This window comes from Microchirus variegatus (genome assembly GCF_963457635.1).
Source record: "Microchirus variegatus genome assembly, chromosome: 2".
NCBI classification, from domain to species: Eukaryota; Metazoa; Chordata; class Actinopteri; order Pleuronectiformes; family Soleidae; genus Microchirus; species Microchirus variegatus.
Window position 1 is genome coordinate 26,341,251 of NC_139803.1, and position 19,546 is coordinate 26,360,796.

At 39.9% G+C, this 19,546-nt stretch overlaps 1 protein-coding gene across 3 annotated transcripts in view; it reads right to left on the reverse strand.

Annotated features, from left to right (window-relative positions):
- The window catches only part of kcnip4a (potassium voltage-gated channel interacting protein 4a), a gene marked incomplete at both ends in the record, with an annotated part of 123,011 nt that overhangs the window by 36,773 nt on the left and 66,692 nt on the right, over positions 1-19,546 (reverse strand). Inside the window, one exon of one of the 3 annotated variants that reach the window (XM_083903001.1) lies at positions 2,280-2,379. The exons of the other annotated variants lie outside the window; for them this stretch is intronic. Within the exon in view, the coding sequence (XP_083759127.1) occupies positions 2,280-2,379 (100 nt within the window). Of the gene's footprint in view, positions 1-2,279; positions 2,380-19,546 lie in introns of those variants that run through there. 3 annotated transcript variants of the gene reach the window in all.

Here is a 19,546-nt window from a genome sequence, read left to right on the forward strand (position 1 = left end):
CAAAGTGGAACCACTAAAACATGACTGAGTCTTGTTTTTTCACATTTTGGGGACTGGTATGGCCCACTGAGTCCCAAATATAAGTACTAAAAGATTAAAAAGTTGATTTTGCACAATAAGGGACCTTTAAGTTGGCTTCTCAAAATTCTCATCAATACAATACAATAGGTTAGACCTTTCAAAGGGGACTTCTTCTATTTGGTCCTTAAATTGGAATATTTTCCCTTTTTATGAAAAGCTTTGTCGAATCAGATTGATAGTACAGTGTGCACAAGGAACACTGTGTGCTGAGAGGAAAACTTGCTACTGAAACATCATGTGTCAAATGTCAATTTTAGACCATCAGGCACGCGAGCAGCCTTAGCCTATCATGTCACATAAAATATCTAACTGCACCAATTTTGACTTTTTCAAGTGATTCAGTTTTGGTTAAAATAAATCGGCAACTAATGTAATCAAACAAGATATTAATTTATCAAATGTTCAACATGTTTAATGACATTACAAAAACATTAGGTTGCAGGAATCCTAAATGCCAAACATCAATCATTATGTTTATTTCATGAAAATGTAATCAAGACTTTCGCCTCATGAGCGGAGTGCTTGAAATTCTTACAGCCATTTAACTCCTTTTCCCCCAATATACAATATAAACATGTGGCAATATTTCAATAAAGTCAATAAAGACAAGTCAGACTTTCACAATCCCATGTGTGACTGCAATTCTTGCTGGCGTCCAAATCAACATGTTGATTACACTGCGATTTATTGGGATTATTTTGACAATTAAATATCAAATGGTCAAATAGGCAAACCATTCACTCCTGGGAGTTGGAACGAATGTTCGAAGATTTCTGTTTGCATACAACGTGTGAAAGCTCAGCCATAAGGCAAACAGGCGATGAGCCTTTACACAAAGTAAAGCGTATAAATAACAGGTGCTTTCCAGTGCCAAAGAGACCTAACTCCTGAATATTAGAATCACACTTTAGTGGGAAAAGAATCAGTGTGGCACCTTCCTTGACAAAACTCCAACTGGCACAGATGACCAACATTATTTTCTGCAAAGCTACAAAGACACTGGGGAAAGAAAAACTAAATCTATCTACTACTCTATAGCCACACGGTGACTTTAACCCTTTAAGGTACGCACCAAGGAAAAGCAAAGGAAAAGTATTTCTTTGCATTTTTTATTATTTTATTTCCTTATGATAACCATAATGACAGTCAATTTTTTATTTTTAGTTAGACCCTACAGTATTTCAGATACAGGCCTCTACCAAACGGTTGAGACGTCTGTTCATAATAAACCTGGTTTGCATAATTCATAAAGTACAACATTCACAAGTCACATTAACGTGTTAGTGAGTTAAGCATTTTTCAATGAGCTATAGTGACTTAAATGACTTAAACAACCAAATGGTTGAGTAGTACCTTTAAGGGTTAAATAACTTTGCGGCAACTTTTTTTTTTTAAATCATTAAGCACATTGTGCTATATCTTAAAAAGGGCAGCGTATTTCAATCTCATTTTGATTTCACCCTTTTTATTCCAAGCAAACAAGATGAAGAGAAGACAAGACAAGGTAAATGCCACCACGGTCCAGCTCTTTGAGGTGCCAGCTGGTGCAGAGTCATATTCGTTCCTTAAATGTTTGACTCTCATTTGGATAAACAGGTTATAGCCGACCCACGTGTGCGGCAAAATCTTTCACATCCTATCCAATGTTACTCTAATTGAATAAAGCAACAATCAAAGTAGAAGCCGAGTGCAACAAGATGCTACAAAAAGTCACAGATGATAGAACGTGAAAACAAAACACAACAACGCATAGATACATGCATAATGGCAGCTGAGCCGGGAAGCGACACTAACGAGACTGGAGGTCAGATGTGGAAGTTTATAAAGACTTTGAAGGAGCAGCAGAAAAAGTAAGGAAGGAAACAATAAAATAAGAGAAATAAAAAAATATATATTCGTCGTTATTAAATGGTCTGTATCCAATGTATAATGACTCCATAGCTTATAACATGGTGTATTGTTCACAAAGGATTCACATAAGTCACCAAGTAGATACAAAGATGAGAGCAACAGATGGAAGACCTGAAGACACGCAGCACAAGAAGCACCGTTTTAACATAAAAAACACAACAACCATTCCTGTAATTAAACTCCATCTGCACAAACCTCTTACAAACACACGCTCAAACTTCAGCAACCAGTGGCCGATTGCTGCTAAAATGAGGACATCATGGATGCAGCTTTTTTCCCCCCCTTACCGTAATAGCCAGCTTCTAACCAACCAAACCGCTCCAGCACCTTAACGAATAGGACCACAACCACCAGCACAGCAATCATTTCCAGTCCCTCCAAGTTCATAGTCAACATGTCAGACACGGGTCACAAGGTGTCCATGGCTAAAGACGTCTCAAAACCCAGTGTGCGGCACCGTCTGCGAGCCATTTAACGCCACTTGCTCTGATGAGAGACCGGCACAAGTCACAGCGGCAGGGAGGGGGAGATGTGTGGAGGAGAAAGGGAAGCGGAGTGGGGGGGTGTGGGGAGTGAAGTGGCAAGGATAAAGATGAGGGGGTGTGAGGAGAGAATGGAAAAAGGCAGGCGAGGAGGAAAAAAATAGGGGGGGAAGAGAACATAAAGAAAGAAAAAGAGAAATGATGGACAGTACACCGAGTGTTGTGATCCACCAGTTGCTGTGAGACATAGAGAAGTGTCGCAGAACTGCATGTCTAAAGAAGGTCAACGAATAAATGCTGTCACATTAATTTCAGACGACAAAATGAAAACGCCTTAGTCATGTTAATGATGCGCCTTAGTACAATTCTGCTCTGTTGTCAACATTTTGGTTGAGACTCAAATATCTCAACTGGACGGATTGTCATAGAAGGGGATTAACAAAGTTTTTATGTGCACAAACAAATGAATAACTGCAGTCAATTGGATGTAAATGGTGTTTCTGAGACATCATAGTGATTACTAATATTATTAGATCATACATTTTATGAGTCTGAGGAATCTTTTAACTGATGTATTTAAAGATTCTTAAGACTGTCAATACTCGAGGGGAAATGAACGCACACGACAAGCAGAAGTCGACTACTTTGGGTTTTTCTATGGCTGGTTCCAATATTAGTCTTTGAAAATCAGTGCAGCTGGTGGCGGATTCTTATTCCCCTGCAACTGATATAGCAGTTTAATGATCACAAATGACATACACAAAATTGCTGAACTTAAATCAACATTTATTGCTGATTATTGCATGTCTGCATGGTGTGCCTTCCTTAATGAAAAACGTCATATTATACTCTATTTCTCCAAGTTAACCTAGTTCCCTGGTGTCCTAATGAACATGTCTGTTACATGCTTTGGTCAAAATACCATAAGGATGAAGCACCACAGCAGTTCAATTACCTTACTTAAAAAAAAGTAAAATGAAACTTAAGGGACAGGAAATGACATCAGCCACAGAGGCTACTGGGAGCTAAGAGCAGTTAGCATTTGGAAAAGTGATCATTTGCAGGCTCTAGCAGGCACATTGCCGTCATATATAACATGTATCCACTGGACAGATAAATCCTCTGAGGCTGGAAGTTTGTGTAGAACTCTGTGCTGCACTGTGGAGCCAAGAATAGAACTTTTCGTAGACTTCGCAGACTTCCGATTATTAGAAAATGACAAAGAGTAGCTTCATGAACTGGTCCAACAGATTAATCAGTCTACCCTCACCTCCACAAGGTGTCTACATGTTGATGGGCAAGAAACCTAACCCCATGTACTCCTTACGGCTGTAGCCTACCACCAGCATGTGCTGCACATACAAGTGTGAGTGAATGGCAACCATCAAGACTAGAAAAGTGCTTCATGATTACAAGATTCTTTTAGCTATTAAATCTAAAAAAAAAAATCCATCATCCAGCGCACCAGTGAAAAACACTGCTGCTAAAGCATGTGCTCAGGTAATAACTACCCTGTATAACTGTGTTCGCTTCCTTTCAACCGACTGCTGAAAGAAAGTAGGCTGACCTGACACCTGTGGTTACTAAAGAGGTCACAGCATGTGTAAACTGCATGTTGCAGTAGTAGATCACAGGTGGTTTTAATTTTAGCAATGGCAGCCATTTTCTGCACAGACGATTACTACAATAAGAACGAAACGCACCGTTCAGAGACAGAGTTGCAAAGTGCTTCGTAATGACGAGAGACAAAAAAACGCGAACAGAAAAAAGGCTGAACAGACGACCAGTGAAGAGATAATATCCATATTATCCACGTGATCCCGAGAACACACAAAGAAAGGTACAATACAAATGTGGAAACACAGCTTTGCATGAATGCCTTTTTATTTTTTTTATTTTGTTTTCGGAGCGAGTAATAGCAGAAAATTACAGCAAAATTGCTGCAGCAATTTCAAACGACAGAGAGAACACCAATCCGGTCCAAAAATGTGAAAAGGGTTGCAAATAATTTCCACCTTTTAATATTTACATTGAACTGATAACATGCTCGGACTCAGTCAGAGGGAGACTTTGCAAAGAACCTGTGGGTGGACTGATCAGTGAAAAATGTCCGCTCGAGCCATCACCTGCGTTTGCGACCTCACCATCACCTGGACTTTAAATAAAGCCTTAAACCTTTAGGGAGGACTGCAGAGGGAGAGGTCACGGAGAAAGACAACACGACAAAGAAGGAAGGACTCAGTGGAAATGAGCCTGCAGTCCGCCGCAGGTGGCTGCTGGAGAACAAGCATCACAATTCAACTCGTTTCTCCCGATTCTGTCTCGAGATCATTTGTCAAGCGTAACATACATGATGAATATGATACGGATTATAAAGATGTTAACATATTCCACGTCTGATTTAGAGAGCTCAATTCATCCACTGCCTCACTCGCATCCAATGGACACCAAAGCAGGCTTTCGAGGATTCATAGTGACCTAAAAAAAAAAAACGTTTTTAAAATGGGCCATAATAACATATCTGTCTGCCAAAAACAGATGAAAGGATCTTTTAGCCTTTATCAACTTTTAAAAGCTTAAAAAAGCAAAACATCTTTCATGCAGGTGAGTATATTCCACAGCATATAGTGCAATACAATAGTACAAAGCTCATGAAGAAAGAAGTGACTATATGTAGTTTATAATTACAAGCTAACCCCAGAGATGAGGTCTCTTTCAGAGCCTCTCAGGGATGGAACTGACCCCACACATATCTTCACAGCCCGTCAGCTCAAAGAGAATTTTTAGGACAGTGATTTTACCATGGAAACAACCTCTGTACTGCATGTGTGTGTGTGTGTGTTACTGGGCAGCTCTTTTAGCCCACTATCAGTTACTTTTCTTTATTTGCGGCAGCTGAGCAAGAGCCAAATATAGCCCCTCCTGAGCCCTAACAGAGAGACAGGGTGTGTGTGTGTGTGTGTGTGTGTGTGTGTGTGTGTGTGTGTGTGTGTGTATGACAGGCCAGGCAGCTGTGGAGGCAGCTCTTAGGTAATAGGGTTTATAAAAGGTGAGAATAAGGTGTAAAAGAAGTTTCCCATGGTGAGAGATTCAGTTTGACAGAGAGGAAACAAGCTTGAAGGTGTTTAACTTTCAACTTGATGTCAGCTTTTCTTTTTTTCTGAGATGTGTATAAGAGAGCATATGACCTAATCAAAAAAAAAAAAAAAAAAACTTCCGACATCTCCTCTCCAATCACCTCTGAACTTTGCATAGGGTGTAATCAACCCTCTTGGCTAATGGTAATGAAAATAATCAGGGTTTCACGCGTGTCATCAGCACACAGTATGCTGTATCAATCAGTGTGTGATTGGCGATGATGAAGGTAATTGCCAGTTTGGAGCATTGTGGTGTGTTGGTTAAAGCTGTGAGAGCTCTGTAGCATTGCATTGTGGGAGCCAGCAGCAACACCTCAAACTACACTGATCTATAAGAGGCAGCCAGAAGCAGCAGATCAGTCCACAGTTCAAATAAATCCCTATGGCAGTTCAGTAATCACGAGTATTATCTTCTTAAGGAATGTGCACTGTACTTTTCCTTTTTTTTTTTTCTTTGACCCAATCCAAAAATACTCACAGAGCAACCAAATTGAAATTTAAATGTCACACCTGTTAATACAGAAACCAGTTGTTTCAGGAAAATATGCATATGTCACCTTCCAGTACTAACAATCTATTACACTATTTACACTATTAAACACTGCCGAGGTAACAAATGATGCTCAGACTTTCTTCTTTTGTAAAATATCTCAACAAGGGGATGATAATATAACTTTAAGCGATCACAACATGATTGGACCTGCAGGTCCAGTAAAACTCATATTAAATGAAAGCAAATTGGAAGGAAGACAATGTTACCTCATGTTAAATGAAGTTACAATTGAATTTCCATCTCCAGGCGAAGCACAAAGCTATACGCCGCGGTGTTAAAACCAATTTCTTTGTCTTCCATTTGTTTGTGGGAAATTAGACAAGTGGCCCACTGTGGCCTGTAACCTTCAACCAATATGGTGAATTTTAAATGAATGTGATTTGGCCCCATCTAAATGGTTTGCGGTACAATGGGGTTGCTGTCAATTTTGTTTGTTTTGTTTTGTCAGAAGCTTGTTTCTTTGATTTTGCTGCCATCAAGTGGACGCAGCAAGAACTATTAAGCCAGGGACTGAGAAAAAAATAAATAATTAAAACTGCCCCATGCCAATACTGTTTAATTGATGTAACTAACAATTTGCTTTTGTACCTTTTCTACTTTAATTTTTGTTGATAATATTAAAATTCATATATTGACTGACATCTATTATAATAATAATACTAATTACTGAATGTGATAATAATAATACACTTATTTGTATAGCGCTTTCTATCAAAGTGCTTTACAGTAGATAAATAAGAACACACAAAGTGTCGTGAAATACACACAGTGCATGAATGACAGAAAATTAACATACAACACTGAAAAAACTAAAACAACATCAGACGGTATAAAACAAATCATTTAAGACTGTTGCACCACAGTGAACAAGTGCGAACAAGTGTGAGCATATTGCAAGTCGTTTGAGCATTTATTCAATATCCTTGATATCAAACTTAAGGTCCATGTACTAGTAAACTTTTTATCCTCACTCGTAAGACAATTTGGCACACTCGTAGAATGGCTGTGTCTTACTAGCAACACTTTTTCCACTACTAGTGCGCAATCAAACCTTACTAGTAAACTACTATGCTGCACTAGTAACACTACTCAGTCCTACTAGTAGGCATGTGTCATGCACTCGTAGCCTCCTGGACCATAATAGTAGTCCCACAAGTAGCACTAGTAAGAGATTTTTCACCTCACTAGTACACTAGTACACAAGTACCAAAATGCCCACTCGTAGTACTAGTAAGGTTTGTCTTACCTTACAAGTACTACTAGCAAGTACCAAAAATGTAGTACTAGTAAGAGCCACAATGTCCACTAGTGGCACTAGTAAGATGTTTTTGACCATACTATTACTGTTAGTGAGGCTCAAAATGTCTACTAGTAATACTAGTGATCATTTGGACCCTACTAGTGCTACTCGTAGGCCAAAAACCTCTTACTAGTACTACTAGTGGGCATTTTGGTACTTAGAAGTAGTACTAATGAGGTCAAAAATGTCTTACTCATGCTACTAGAGGGCATTTTGGCACTACTAGTATCCAGGAGGCTACTGGTGCGTGACAAATGCCTACTAGTAGGGCCTAGTAGTGTTACTAGTGCAGCATAGTAGTTAACTAGTAAGGTTTGATTGCGCACTAGTAGTGGAAAAAGCATGACTTGTAAGACACAGTCATTCTACGAGTGTGCGAAATTGTCTTACTAGTGAGGACAAAAAGCCTACTAGTACACGGACCTTAAGTCTGATATCAAGGATATTGAATAAATGACCAAACGGCTTGTCATATGAACAATTTTTTAAATCCTCAATAGAGCTGGCCTGCCTGACACCAAGAGGAAAACAGACGGCCACTATCTTGAGATGGCAGAGACCGTGTGGGGACACAAACCTGTATTATATCCGACAGATATGCAGGTGCAAAACCATTTTAAATGTTATAATCAGCCCTGGACAGGAAGCCAATGAAGAGAGGCCAGCACTGGAAACATCGTAAAGGTATATTCTCCACTCTCACAAGAAAAACTCAAGTCAAAAATTGCCTGGCCGATCATAAACCAGCAGAGACTGAGTTTTAGGAACAAGCAGAAGCCACCACGGTGAGTGAAATAAACGTATGAAGACGGGAAAAACACCAGGACAGGGAGCGCCATCTTCACAACTCTTTACTATCCTCTTTCTGACAAATTTCTATGGTTATAGAACTTTCTTCCATTCCTTGAGTGGACATTCTGGAAAACCACTTGAACTGGATCAGATCACCTTTTATAATGTAGGATATATGGTCAGTTTTTAGTGCAATTCTTCTTAATATTCTCATCAATAAATACAACATAATAAAATAGTCACCTTGTCTTTCACATCATGACTCATCTTTTTGAATATAATCACGACATCTCATCACTTCATTACATTGACTTTCATCCAGCTGGATCACAGTGTTATTACAGATCTAAACTGTCGTTACATTACAGTGTGAAACAAAGCAGAACTGCACTCTGGAGTACGCCTCAGTTGCTCTGAAGATGTCGGTGTGTGCCGTCATGATTCACTGCAGGCCAGATCAGTGTCTGTATGTGCCCAAGCCCATTTCTCCCGCACCTGCAGAGCTTCACCGAGAAGGTTACCGGTCATTAATCCAGTTCTTAGCCGGGCCGTCGTTACACTGGTCACCGTGGGCATGGAGTGATTAATGTCATGCGCGCGAAGAGAGCCTACGCCACAGTGGAAAACCCAAAGCAAGCTCGCTGTCCACGAGCCAATTGCCGTGTCTTTGCTTTTCAATTTAAATGCTAATTTAGACAACTGAAAACCCAGTACAGCACAAGACAGTCACAGTGACTTTGAACAGTGCTGAGATTTCATGTTTCAGATAAAAGGGGGGGGGGGAAAAAGAACAGAGGTAAGTAAAGGCTGCATAGGTGACCCTTCTTCACTCATGAACAAAGAGTAGCCTTATTTGCATATCACAGAACAGGGACAGTGGATGTCTTTTATATTCCACGAAGCATGAAACTATTTTTTTTCCAGCTGCTTAGAGAGGAAATCCATTTCATATCAGGATAATTGTCCAGTGGAAGGCTAGATTCACCCAGATACCTTTTTAACATGCAAGGTAAGCCCCATAGCACTGATCTTCTATTCTCCTAAGTGCTTCTCTGCAGTAATTCATACGAGACAATTACTTTCTGAACATCATCTACCCTATGCAGTCATGACCAATGGGCATTTCGCTGAGTCCTTGGAGGACTTCTCATTGGCTGGTAGGTAATACTGTGATATGGATCAGCGGCCTCACATCCATGGTGAGATGAACAGAGTGGTCGAGAAGCATACAAGCACGAAATGTTCTCTCAAATCTCTGTCACGCTAAGATGTCCAGCTGACACTTCTGAAAAAAGATGAGTAATTCTGTTCACGTTGGAAACAATACTGAGATCAATTCTTAGTTAGTTATTAAGACATGCACCGAGAGGCTTCCACGTTGATTGAAAATTAAAGAAGATGAGAATGAATACATTTTAGTTCTTTGACTCACTGAATGTGACGTTTATTTTCAGAAGGATGCTGAACCATAAAAATGAAAATAAATACTTATGTTGCAATGTATTTTCCGTGAAAGGTTAGTGTTTGTTCATTTCTGCCACTTCTGAAAAAAGCCTGGACACATTTATTGGTATAGCTAAGCAACCCTGTCCCTGTTTCACCTGCATGTTGAATCGAGCAATGCAGGCATTCATCCATCTTCTACCACTTTATCCTGTCGCGGATAACCCTCTATCACTCATCTCTCATGCACTGCTGTCAGGAGCAACGTGGGGTTAAGTGTCTTGCCCAAGGACACATCGATATGTAGACTAATGGAGCCGGGGAACCAAATCCACAACCTTTGAGTTGAAAGACTACTCACACTACCACTGAGCCACCGTCAGCCCCATCAAAATTTGACTAATGTTAAACTTTGAAGATACAGAATCTAGTGTAGTAGATGTTTTGCATGCCTCTGATTGATTTTTTAAAAAATGAGCCCCTTAATATCCTACTTACAAAGCAATACATTGACTAAGTCCTGACTTCTTATAACTTTTATTCCGCTACAACCCTGCAGAGTGCTCACACGAGGGGAAGCTTTTGCAATAAGCCCAAATCCCTGGTCTGCCCTTAGAAATGAATCCTCAAAGAAATATAGAAGGCTGACTCAGACGCTTCTCTTAAAAATCACAGTGCCTTGTCTTGGTCTCATCTCATTTGTTCTTTTTTGTTAATATCCCATGTGGTTGGTGAAGTAATTTTACTCCCTTGTTGATGTGTTTCCGTGTGTTTCACTCTTATGTAACCTCAAGAGTGAAGTCGTCGGAACAAGGTTTGTATACTTTCGACAGAAAATATCTTGTTTTTCCAAATGATTTTTGGAGAATCAAGCATAATTGATTGGTGGCATGGCTACCCCCAAACATGACAGCTGCTCTCCCAGTGGTCGGCCACAGCCTCCCCTTGTAAACACCAGAAGGTGTGGATGGATACAGGGCCAGTGATGCTATGTAAAAACAGCTTAGAGCTGTACTTCATTTGCATTAGTTGTCTACCTTGGGTTTAATCCACAATCAGGTGAATTGTTTACTTTAACAAATAATTCATAGTGTATTTATCTATTTAACACTGCACCGGCACTAATTTACCAGTTGGTAGGACTGAGTCACAGTTGATGCTTTGCTGTTCCCCATTTGAGCAGCTGAACTTCATGAGCACACCTAACTCCTACACAAACTCTAGTCATAACAACTGCTAACCACACAAACAAGCGATACATCTAAAACGACGATGACAGACAGCACAAGGCCAAACAGAACAGAAAGTACCACTATAATGACGCTGTCAATCTCTCGTCTGTGGCACATTCAAAACACAGTGGCACACGCACAAAAACAGACTGGGTGAAGAGATGGAAGGCTGAGTTCCTATGGGTGCTTATTTAACCATCAACCCTTGTCATGTAGATGAGTGCAGCTATGAAAATGAATGGAAATCATTAGAGTGGGTAGTGTGGAGTAGCACTGTGCTCTCTTTGAGAGCGCATGCTTTATTATTGTGTCCTCATATAAACAACCCTACATGCTGCGTGATTCAGTTTGTTACCTAATCTGATAAAGTAGTTGAATGTAAACCCTGTACTGACCTGAAATACTAAAATAACATTAAACAATGGAGTATGAAATGTATTGTGGCATTACATATTATGTACACTTTATAAATGTATACATTTGTTGAAATAATTCTTAGGATTTCAAAAAAAAACCGTTGTTTTGTCTGACAAAACCTCAAGTATGATTCCCTAATATTTAACCCAAATTAAAAAAAAATGAGCAACTCATCAATAATAGACAGACTGGAGTTTTAAAAATGTGTCAAAACATTTTCTGTCCATAACATACAGCTAATAATGTTGTTCTCTGATTGTTAATTTGAATAGCAAACGTCGAAGTTAACAATTAATGTATGTACAAAAATGCTTGGCCAAACAAGAAGGTTTTTTTTCTGAAAGCTAAGAAGTTGCATGTCAAAGCCATTTCACAATGTTCGTTTCAGGAAGCCGAAAGAATCAGTGTTTTTATCACCAGAGAGGACATAGTTAGAAAAACGTCTAAATTTTTTCTTGTAAATATGTTTTCTACTGTTCAAAATTCAAACTCAACATGCAAAAACTGCTGTTCATGTACAACTGCAGTTTTTTTTTTATAAATAAAACATTTAGATTTTCTTCATTTTAAATTATTAAAACACTATTTTAACATGCAGTAAATTGTAAACAACTGCCAGATACTGAAATTTATTCTGGAAAAATGGGCAAAAAACACTTACTCACAGGGAATTTTCTGATCCTTTTAGGGTTAAAATAAGCAAAAAAATAAAAGTCCAGTTAGGTGTTAAGGGGTTAAACTACAATGAAACTGGTTCTGAACATGAGCTCCTCCACAGTCATGGCAACAAGGTTTTAAGTCCTCAGAGGAATTCCCATTGGCTGGCAGGTAACACTGTGATATGGATCAGTGAAGTGGACTTGTGCCCATGCTTTCACAAAAGCACAAAAACATGAGTGGAAGCTGGTCTCAGATCTGGATGATAGTATACAGTGCCAGCATGGAGAGTCACATTTGCAGCTCTGATCTTTATTGGATTTACGCAAGTTTGCACTCGAGTGACTGCAGCCAAATATGACATAACATCGCTTTGACCAAACACACTGGCAAGATAGACAAGAAGAGCAACAGCAGCGGGGGACGAATAAACACCATCCATCAGCACACATCCACGAATCATATTAAATTACAAATACTATTCACTTATTATCAACCAAAATCAAACATATCCCCCAACAGACACATCAATGTGATCAATGTGAGTACATGTACACAATCTGCTCTCCTCCATGTTCTCCTACCTAGGTCCCTGTGAAAACTGCTTACAGTGCACATAAGTGCCTGCTCCGTGATCTATTGCATGAGAGAGTTACGACGAGTCCCTCATTCATTTTGCTTTCAAGCTCCCTCAACGTACCTGAGTGAAATATGACTTTGTGTCACCCATTCCAAGTCTATCTTTTGCCACTAAGCCACGCATATATAACCTCTGACAGTTATTGTCTGCTGGCCACCCACTAAATATTTCACTGTTCTTTAATAAAGACTGGGCTTCTTTTGTCTTTTGTTACAGTGACAAGCTGTGACGGTGATGCTGATCGGCACACGATTGCAGGGAGACAGAGATGTAACATAAGCTTGTGCGACCGTGTTGGCAGCGAGTCGATATGGCATGCTGTGTGTTTGTGTGTGTGTGTGTGCGTTGCAATGGTAAAATCAATGTTTGGGAAAGCAAATTTGGTGTGTGTGTGTGTGGGGGGGGGGGGGGGGTCAATCAAGTGTGTTGTGACCTCAAATGGAAATGTACACAAACAACAAAAAGGAGGCTGATTTCAATTCCAGGTCAATTTCATGGACTGCTGGTGGGAAAACATGAATTTAGATGGGATTCAAATTGCACATTACCCTCTGGAAAGCCAAAACACACACACACACACACACGGACAGTGATGATCTATTTATCCATGAAAGTATTTTGACAATATTTCCCGGTGGCAGAAATAAGTAGCATCTTTTACGTTACACAAATAATTACATTTCAAAGGTAATCCGTTTAGCGCCTACATTATGAGACATTGATGAAATTACAACTCTCTCCTCCCCATCCCATCGTTATTACCTGTCGTCTTGCGTCTCTGTTTCGGCTGAATGGAGAAGATGACCATTAAAGCCCCCATGATCCAGACTTTCTCGCTTAGTGATCTGGAAGTCCTGTTAGATTTCACACACTTTCACTCCCACACTCGGGTGGCTTGAGAGTGAAAACAGAGAGCAAAAAAAAAAAAAGAAGAGGGCTGCTGGAAGCCTTACATAAAGAATAAAGTCTCTGGTCTAAACTTCCCCTTTATATCTTCCCTGGGTACGTGGGCAGCACGACAAGCGATGAAAGTGGGAGTATAACATGCGTGCCTCTGTTGAGTTTTGAATTTTGACGCGCACCCTCTGCAGCCCCCCTCCCTTTCTCTACTTTCCCGGTCTCAAGTGAAAGCTTGCTTAGCTGATCTCTACACAGTAAAAGAGACGTTGTACCAGTTGAGCACATAGATTAATTGAGCGCTTGGGGAAGGAGCCAGGAGCATGCTGGGGAGAGTGGTACCGCCACTGTTTTTTTGTTTTTTTTAACAGATCTCTCCTCGCATGGGGAAGGGAGAGATAGGAGGGCAAACCAGCTCATGCTTATTATTCTTCCTTACTATCCGCTTTTAACTACATACCCTGCTGAGGAAGGGGGGAAAAAGTCATACAGTGTCCATGAGTATTCAAATATATGCAAAATTGGCATCTTCATCGAGTGTCTTTTTTATTTATTTTTTACCTGAATATGGCAACAAGCCGTTTCATCAATGGATTATTACTTGAAGGAGAATGTCCCTATGTTTGCTATGAACTTTATTTGACTCCTAAATCTATTAAATCATCAGATTAACAAATAACAAGAATATTATTTGACAGAATTTCTCAGAATGCCCCCAAAAAATTAATGCATAGAGTTTGACCCTACCATCCTTTATACGCAATACCAATTCAGCATTTGCAACCACGCACAAAACCCACTTCTCTGAAGGTTGTTTTCACATCATACACCCTTATGAAAAGAAGTGATTGCCTCTTCAGAGTTCATCCTGTGCTGGCTTATTTGGCAGACTCTGACCGAATGTGAAAAAGATCCTCGGGATTATGGAGAAGGTCTCGTGGTCAGAATCATCTTAAAACCCACATCCTTTGCCTTTCTTTTGCTCAATAAACGGGGAAATACAACATACTGTAGCTGTTTGTCTGACCTGACACATGAAAAGAGAAATAATAGAGTGAATAAAATGATCCCTGTGCAATTCATTCATTTCAGGTACTGCGTGACGGCAGTCTAGCTCAGAAGCAAAACAGCCTAACCACTGCAATCGTGCATCAATTTGTACCCAGTCGATTAACTTGCTTCCTGTTGGTCATGTTGTTTTCGAGTCCTCAGACACAAGGTAAGGTAACACTGACATGTCAAAGTTTATCAGCATCAATGTTCTAACTGCCTTGTTGGGAAAACTGTACCCCTGCATACACTGTAATAAAAAGAACATGCGCTCATGCAGAGCTTTTGCCACAGCTGTTTGGAAGGTCAAGGGCATTTGGATCATCCATGTTCTCCCTGTTTCTTCTGTAATTGGATTTATAGCCTGACCTGCAAAGGATGCAATTACCTTAGCGTGACACAGGTGTTATAAGTGTCACAATCACCTTGGGAAAGAAAAGAAAGAAAAAAACTGAGGCCAAACATTATTAGTCGTCAACAATCCTGGGTTCCTCATACCTCAGATACCTCCATTCTATGAATGATTCAAACTACACAACTTCCAGTAAGCACAAAATGTTGACTTTCTACTGTCTGAAGTAAACCATAAGTATTAAGCACTGGTATATTTTAAATAAGATTCAAGTTCAAAAACTTGACTTGCTCATCTACGTTCAGGTTGATTACCATAAACCTTCAGCACACCTAGTCGTATAAACATGCCACTCATCGAGTAGTTGTTTTTTTTATTATACATTATTAATCCCCTGAGGGAAATTCTTTCTCTGGATTTAACCCAGCAATATGGGTAAGCTGGGTAACCTTGCTCAGTGGTACCCCAGCTCTTTAAGCTGGTGGGGACTCGAACTTGCGACAATCCAGTTACAAGCCCAAGTTCCCTTTCCCAAGTTCCTACTTGGCCATGGGCTGCTGTTTGCTTCGGATTTCATTGCTGGGAAAGGTGGTGGTTGCTCCACTGAAGACATCAAACTTTATGCTGTTTGAGGCAGATTACAGTTATAAAAGGAAACAACTGGAGGCAACTGCTTCATTTTTGACCTTGAACATCAATTACAAGGTCAGTATAAGGCTGTGGTCACTGGTTTGTTGATGAAAAAAAAAAATCAATTTAATATTACAGGTACAAATAAATGTCAATTTCCATTAGGGTTGCAAAGGGGGTCGAAATTCCCAGTAAATTTCCAGAAACTTTCGATGATAACTTTATTCCAAAATTAGCGACTTTCCATGGGATTTTTGGAACTTTATGGAAATTAATGGATATTTTTGAGATTTTGGGACAGTTGCAAACAAGGACATATATTCATACGAGTAGAACTTTTTCAATACTTAATTCTTTCATTTGTATTCCTTTAATTCCCATAAATACACATGGAAAGATTCTAATTGGGAAAATTCCCTGATATTAGCAACTCTAACCTATGCATTTGTGAACACACATTGAACATAATCCCAGATACAGATTAGTGTTAAATCAAGTTCGCATGAACTCTTTCGCTGTGGCGCAACATCGAGAATTTGTTCAAATCAGCTGAGCATGGCTGTTCAAAGGCACTAGCTTAATTACATTGGAGCAATAATGACTTTTCATTAAATTCAACACTCCAGAGAATAGGGTAGGTTAATCAAATGTCTTTGGGGTAAATCATCGCCTCACATACTGAGGATTATTCGACACTGCAATCAACACTCTGATTAACTGGGATTTGAAAAGAAAATTGCAACAGCTGCCCGAGTGTTTCACAAGTGAAATAAAGTTGAAGTAAAGAGAAGAGCCTTTGTCTCTCAGTGAACACCAATGACCTGGGGCCTCATGTACAATGACTTGCGTGGATTTCCTACTAAATCTTGGCGTACGCCAAAACCCAGAAACTGTTGTACGCACAAATAAATTCAGATGTATCAAAGTGTGCGTACGCATGGATCCAAGCATGTTTCCTGTGTACATCCCAAATCAACGTGGAATTGAGCGCACATGCAGAGGTGCCAAACTCCTCCCTGTCCACGCCCATTTACATATGCAAATCAATTTAAATAGGCCCTGCGATTCACCTCTTTGATCAAATAACGCACTGAACAAAGAAAAGTAAAGGAATTTCACACAGTCTGAGCAAGAGATTCAAGAGTGAAAGAAAAAAGTGAATGAAAACGCGCAGGTAGATTTTGTTTGACACCCTGTCAACAGGTATAAAAATGACAAAAAAGACGTGAGTGGGAGTGTGTCTGTGGGATCAGAGTAGCGCACACGCACGCACGCACGCACGCAATACACTCACAATACACATCGCTCGTGCGTAAAGATGGCAGGACATTAAACACTTTGACTCATGTTTAATTTTTTTTTTTGATTTCTCACAATTAAAGAATGCAGAAGTGCGCCGCGGCTGACATTTGCAACTTTACGCCCGCTTTTACTGACATGAATACTGAACACAGAGACAATCAGGGGCTTGTTAGAAAGCTCTGTAGCTCTAATTTCACCAGCAGAAAAAAGCAAAGTAAACCAAAAACATGATATGTGAATGCGCACATGCCCAAATGTGCATGGCGCTGGTTTTCATCATACGGGACAATTAAAATAATAAACTATTTACTCACCCAGAAGCCACCCATCGCGCACTGTTCCAGCCTCCAGCCTGTTCAATTTGCGCATCACATATGATTTGAACATTGATGGAATGAAAATGTTTCCTATGAACATAAACACATTCTGTGACGGCGCTTTTATAGCGATGTGTGTGCAGTCAATAGCTCCGATTACATTAGGGAAACTGGCTCTCGCTGAAAATTGCGCTTTAATGTTGGCCTGTTCAACAGCATTGTATGGGAGTGTGATGTACCTGGATGACATTCGGATGATTCCATCCCACACAGCTGGCATATGGCTCGGCTCAGGGTTGACTGGCTCACTCCTGACCGCATCGGCTTATAAGCCAATTATCATTGTTTGCAAGTAAATCCTCGCGTTCACTAAATACTCGCTCACGTCGGATTGTTCATAAGTGTCTCTGATGTGCACATCACTCTGATGACTACATGTTTTCACATTATTAACAGTTTCCCAGCATCACCACTAAGTGTCGCCAAGGGAACAATAGCTGTAGAAACGGGCGTACGCCATGAAGTTGGCGTGGGCACCGCACATTTCCACGGTCATTTCACGTTTCATACATCTGAACGTGAGCGTGGAAAATGACGTACGCCACGTTTTTGTGCGTACACAACCTTCGTACATGAGGCCCCTGGTCATTTGAAGGTCCACTGATCAACAGATGGAAGTACGTATTTCATCTGTTGCCGACTTACACACTTGAGATAGCTTGTCTATTCTTCTAAGTGATTTTTCTTCCACCCTATATAAACTTCCTTCTCCAGTTTTACTCTCAATGGGATGCCATAAACAGCACTTAATTAAAGGAAATGCAGTTAGTGCGTAGGCGACTCAGGCAGAGACTGGAGAGCCATAGATGTGTTGTTGCCCCCACTGTCATTTGAATGAGTTTAGAGTGAAAGCAAATGGAAACGCACTTGAGCCATTATCCACAGGGAGCCTGTAAACTGCAGCTGCAGCGTGATGAGTTACCATAACAAGTTTAAGCTGTTCAGTGGTGGCTCTAAAGATGAAGGTCTGTGTAAGGCATTGCTGACAGTTATGTTCTCAAAGTTTGCTGAACTGCAGCTATACAGAAAAGCTGTGAGCAGCTTATTCGGCTTTCAAAAGGTCTTTGGTGACATTTCTACACAGCAGGGGAACATAATATGTAAAAAAAAGACGAGTGCAATCTGCTGAGCAAAATTACCATGATATTTTTCCGTCTTATAATCAGCGAATAATTGCTAGAGTCAATCAAGGGGCAAAAATACAAAAATAGGTGCTGATTCCAACGTCTACATTTTCTTTGTGATTATGTTGGATTGTTGTACAAAACAAGTAAAGGGAAAAACTTCAGTTAACAATATAGAACATATTATTATATGCACTGAAGTATGCAATGTTTATTTTTGTCCATTAAGACAAATACAACATAGGCTTTGTGATGTAGGGACCTATTGTGAACACCTTTGTATGTGCCATTCATCAAAATCCTCTTAAAAAATTATCACGATGGGAACATGTTGACCTGGGTTTGCAGGGTTGTAAAGTAAACAGCACGTTTCTAAAGGTACTCTAAAACAATACTCGATCATTGGTAAGACAAATCAAATCAATCACATCCTAAAATCATGTGCATGTTGTTGCATTTTATTGCTCAAAATGCAGTATTTTTATTGGCCACTAAGTGGCAGCAGACCAAAGACAGTCAGGTCACCTTTCTCTCCACAATGCTGACTTTAATATGAATGTCCCAGACAGGACAAACAGTGGCGAGTTCATATAAGTGTTCGTCTCATCGTCTTTGAGCATCTGTTACACTCACTGAGCTGATATCTAATCAATAAAACTAATGCAGGACAGGGGGGAGCTTTAATAAATCAAGAGGCAAGGCCTAAACTATCGGAGAAGGTTATTTGCAACACATTATTCTCAAGCAAGAAGACAGCAATTACCAGATAAATGGCTTACTGCTGTCATGCTTTTCACATCTGACTTATTAAAACATATTGTTGAAATAGAAGCATGTAGATATTCTGCTTTGAAACACATTTCTTATACATTTCAGCAGCGTAAAACCTCTTCAAAAGGTTTATTTAACTAGGTAGAACAAATTAAGATATCAAGATATTCCAGCATACATATTACATACACACATTTTATTCCCTGTACGCGACTTCGCCTGGACACAAACGTAACGTATATTAACGACGTTAATGAAAACTCGCCCCATAAGAAGATAGAAGGTTAATAAGAAGGTTAATTGTTTTTGCGATGAAGTCTGCCAGCGGTTAGATCGCTAGTGTGTTAGCGTGAATATCGCTAGCTTAAATGCTAATGCTAACTTGTCCACTCGCATAG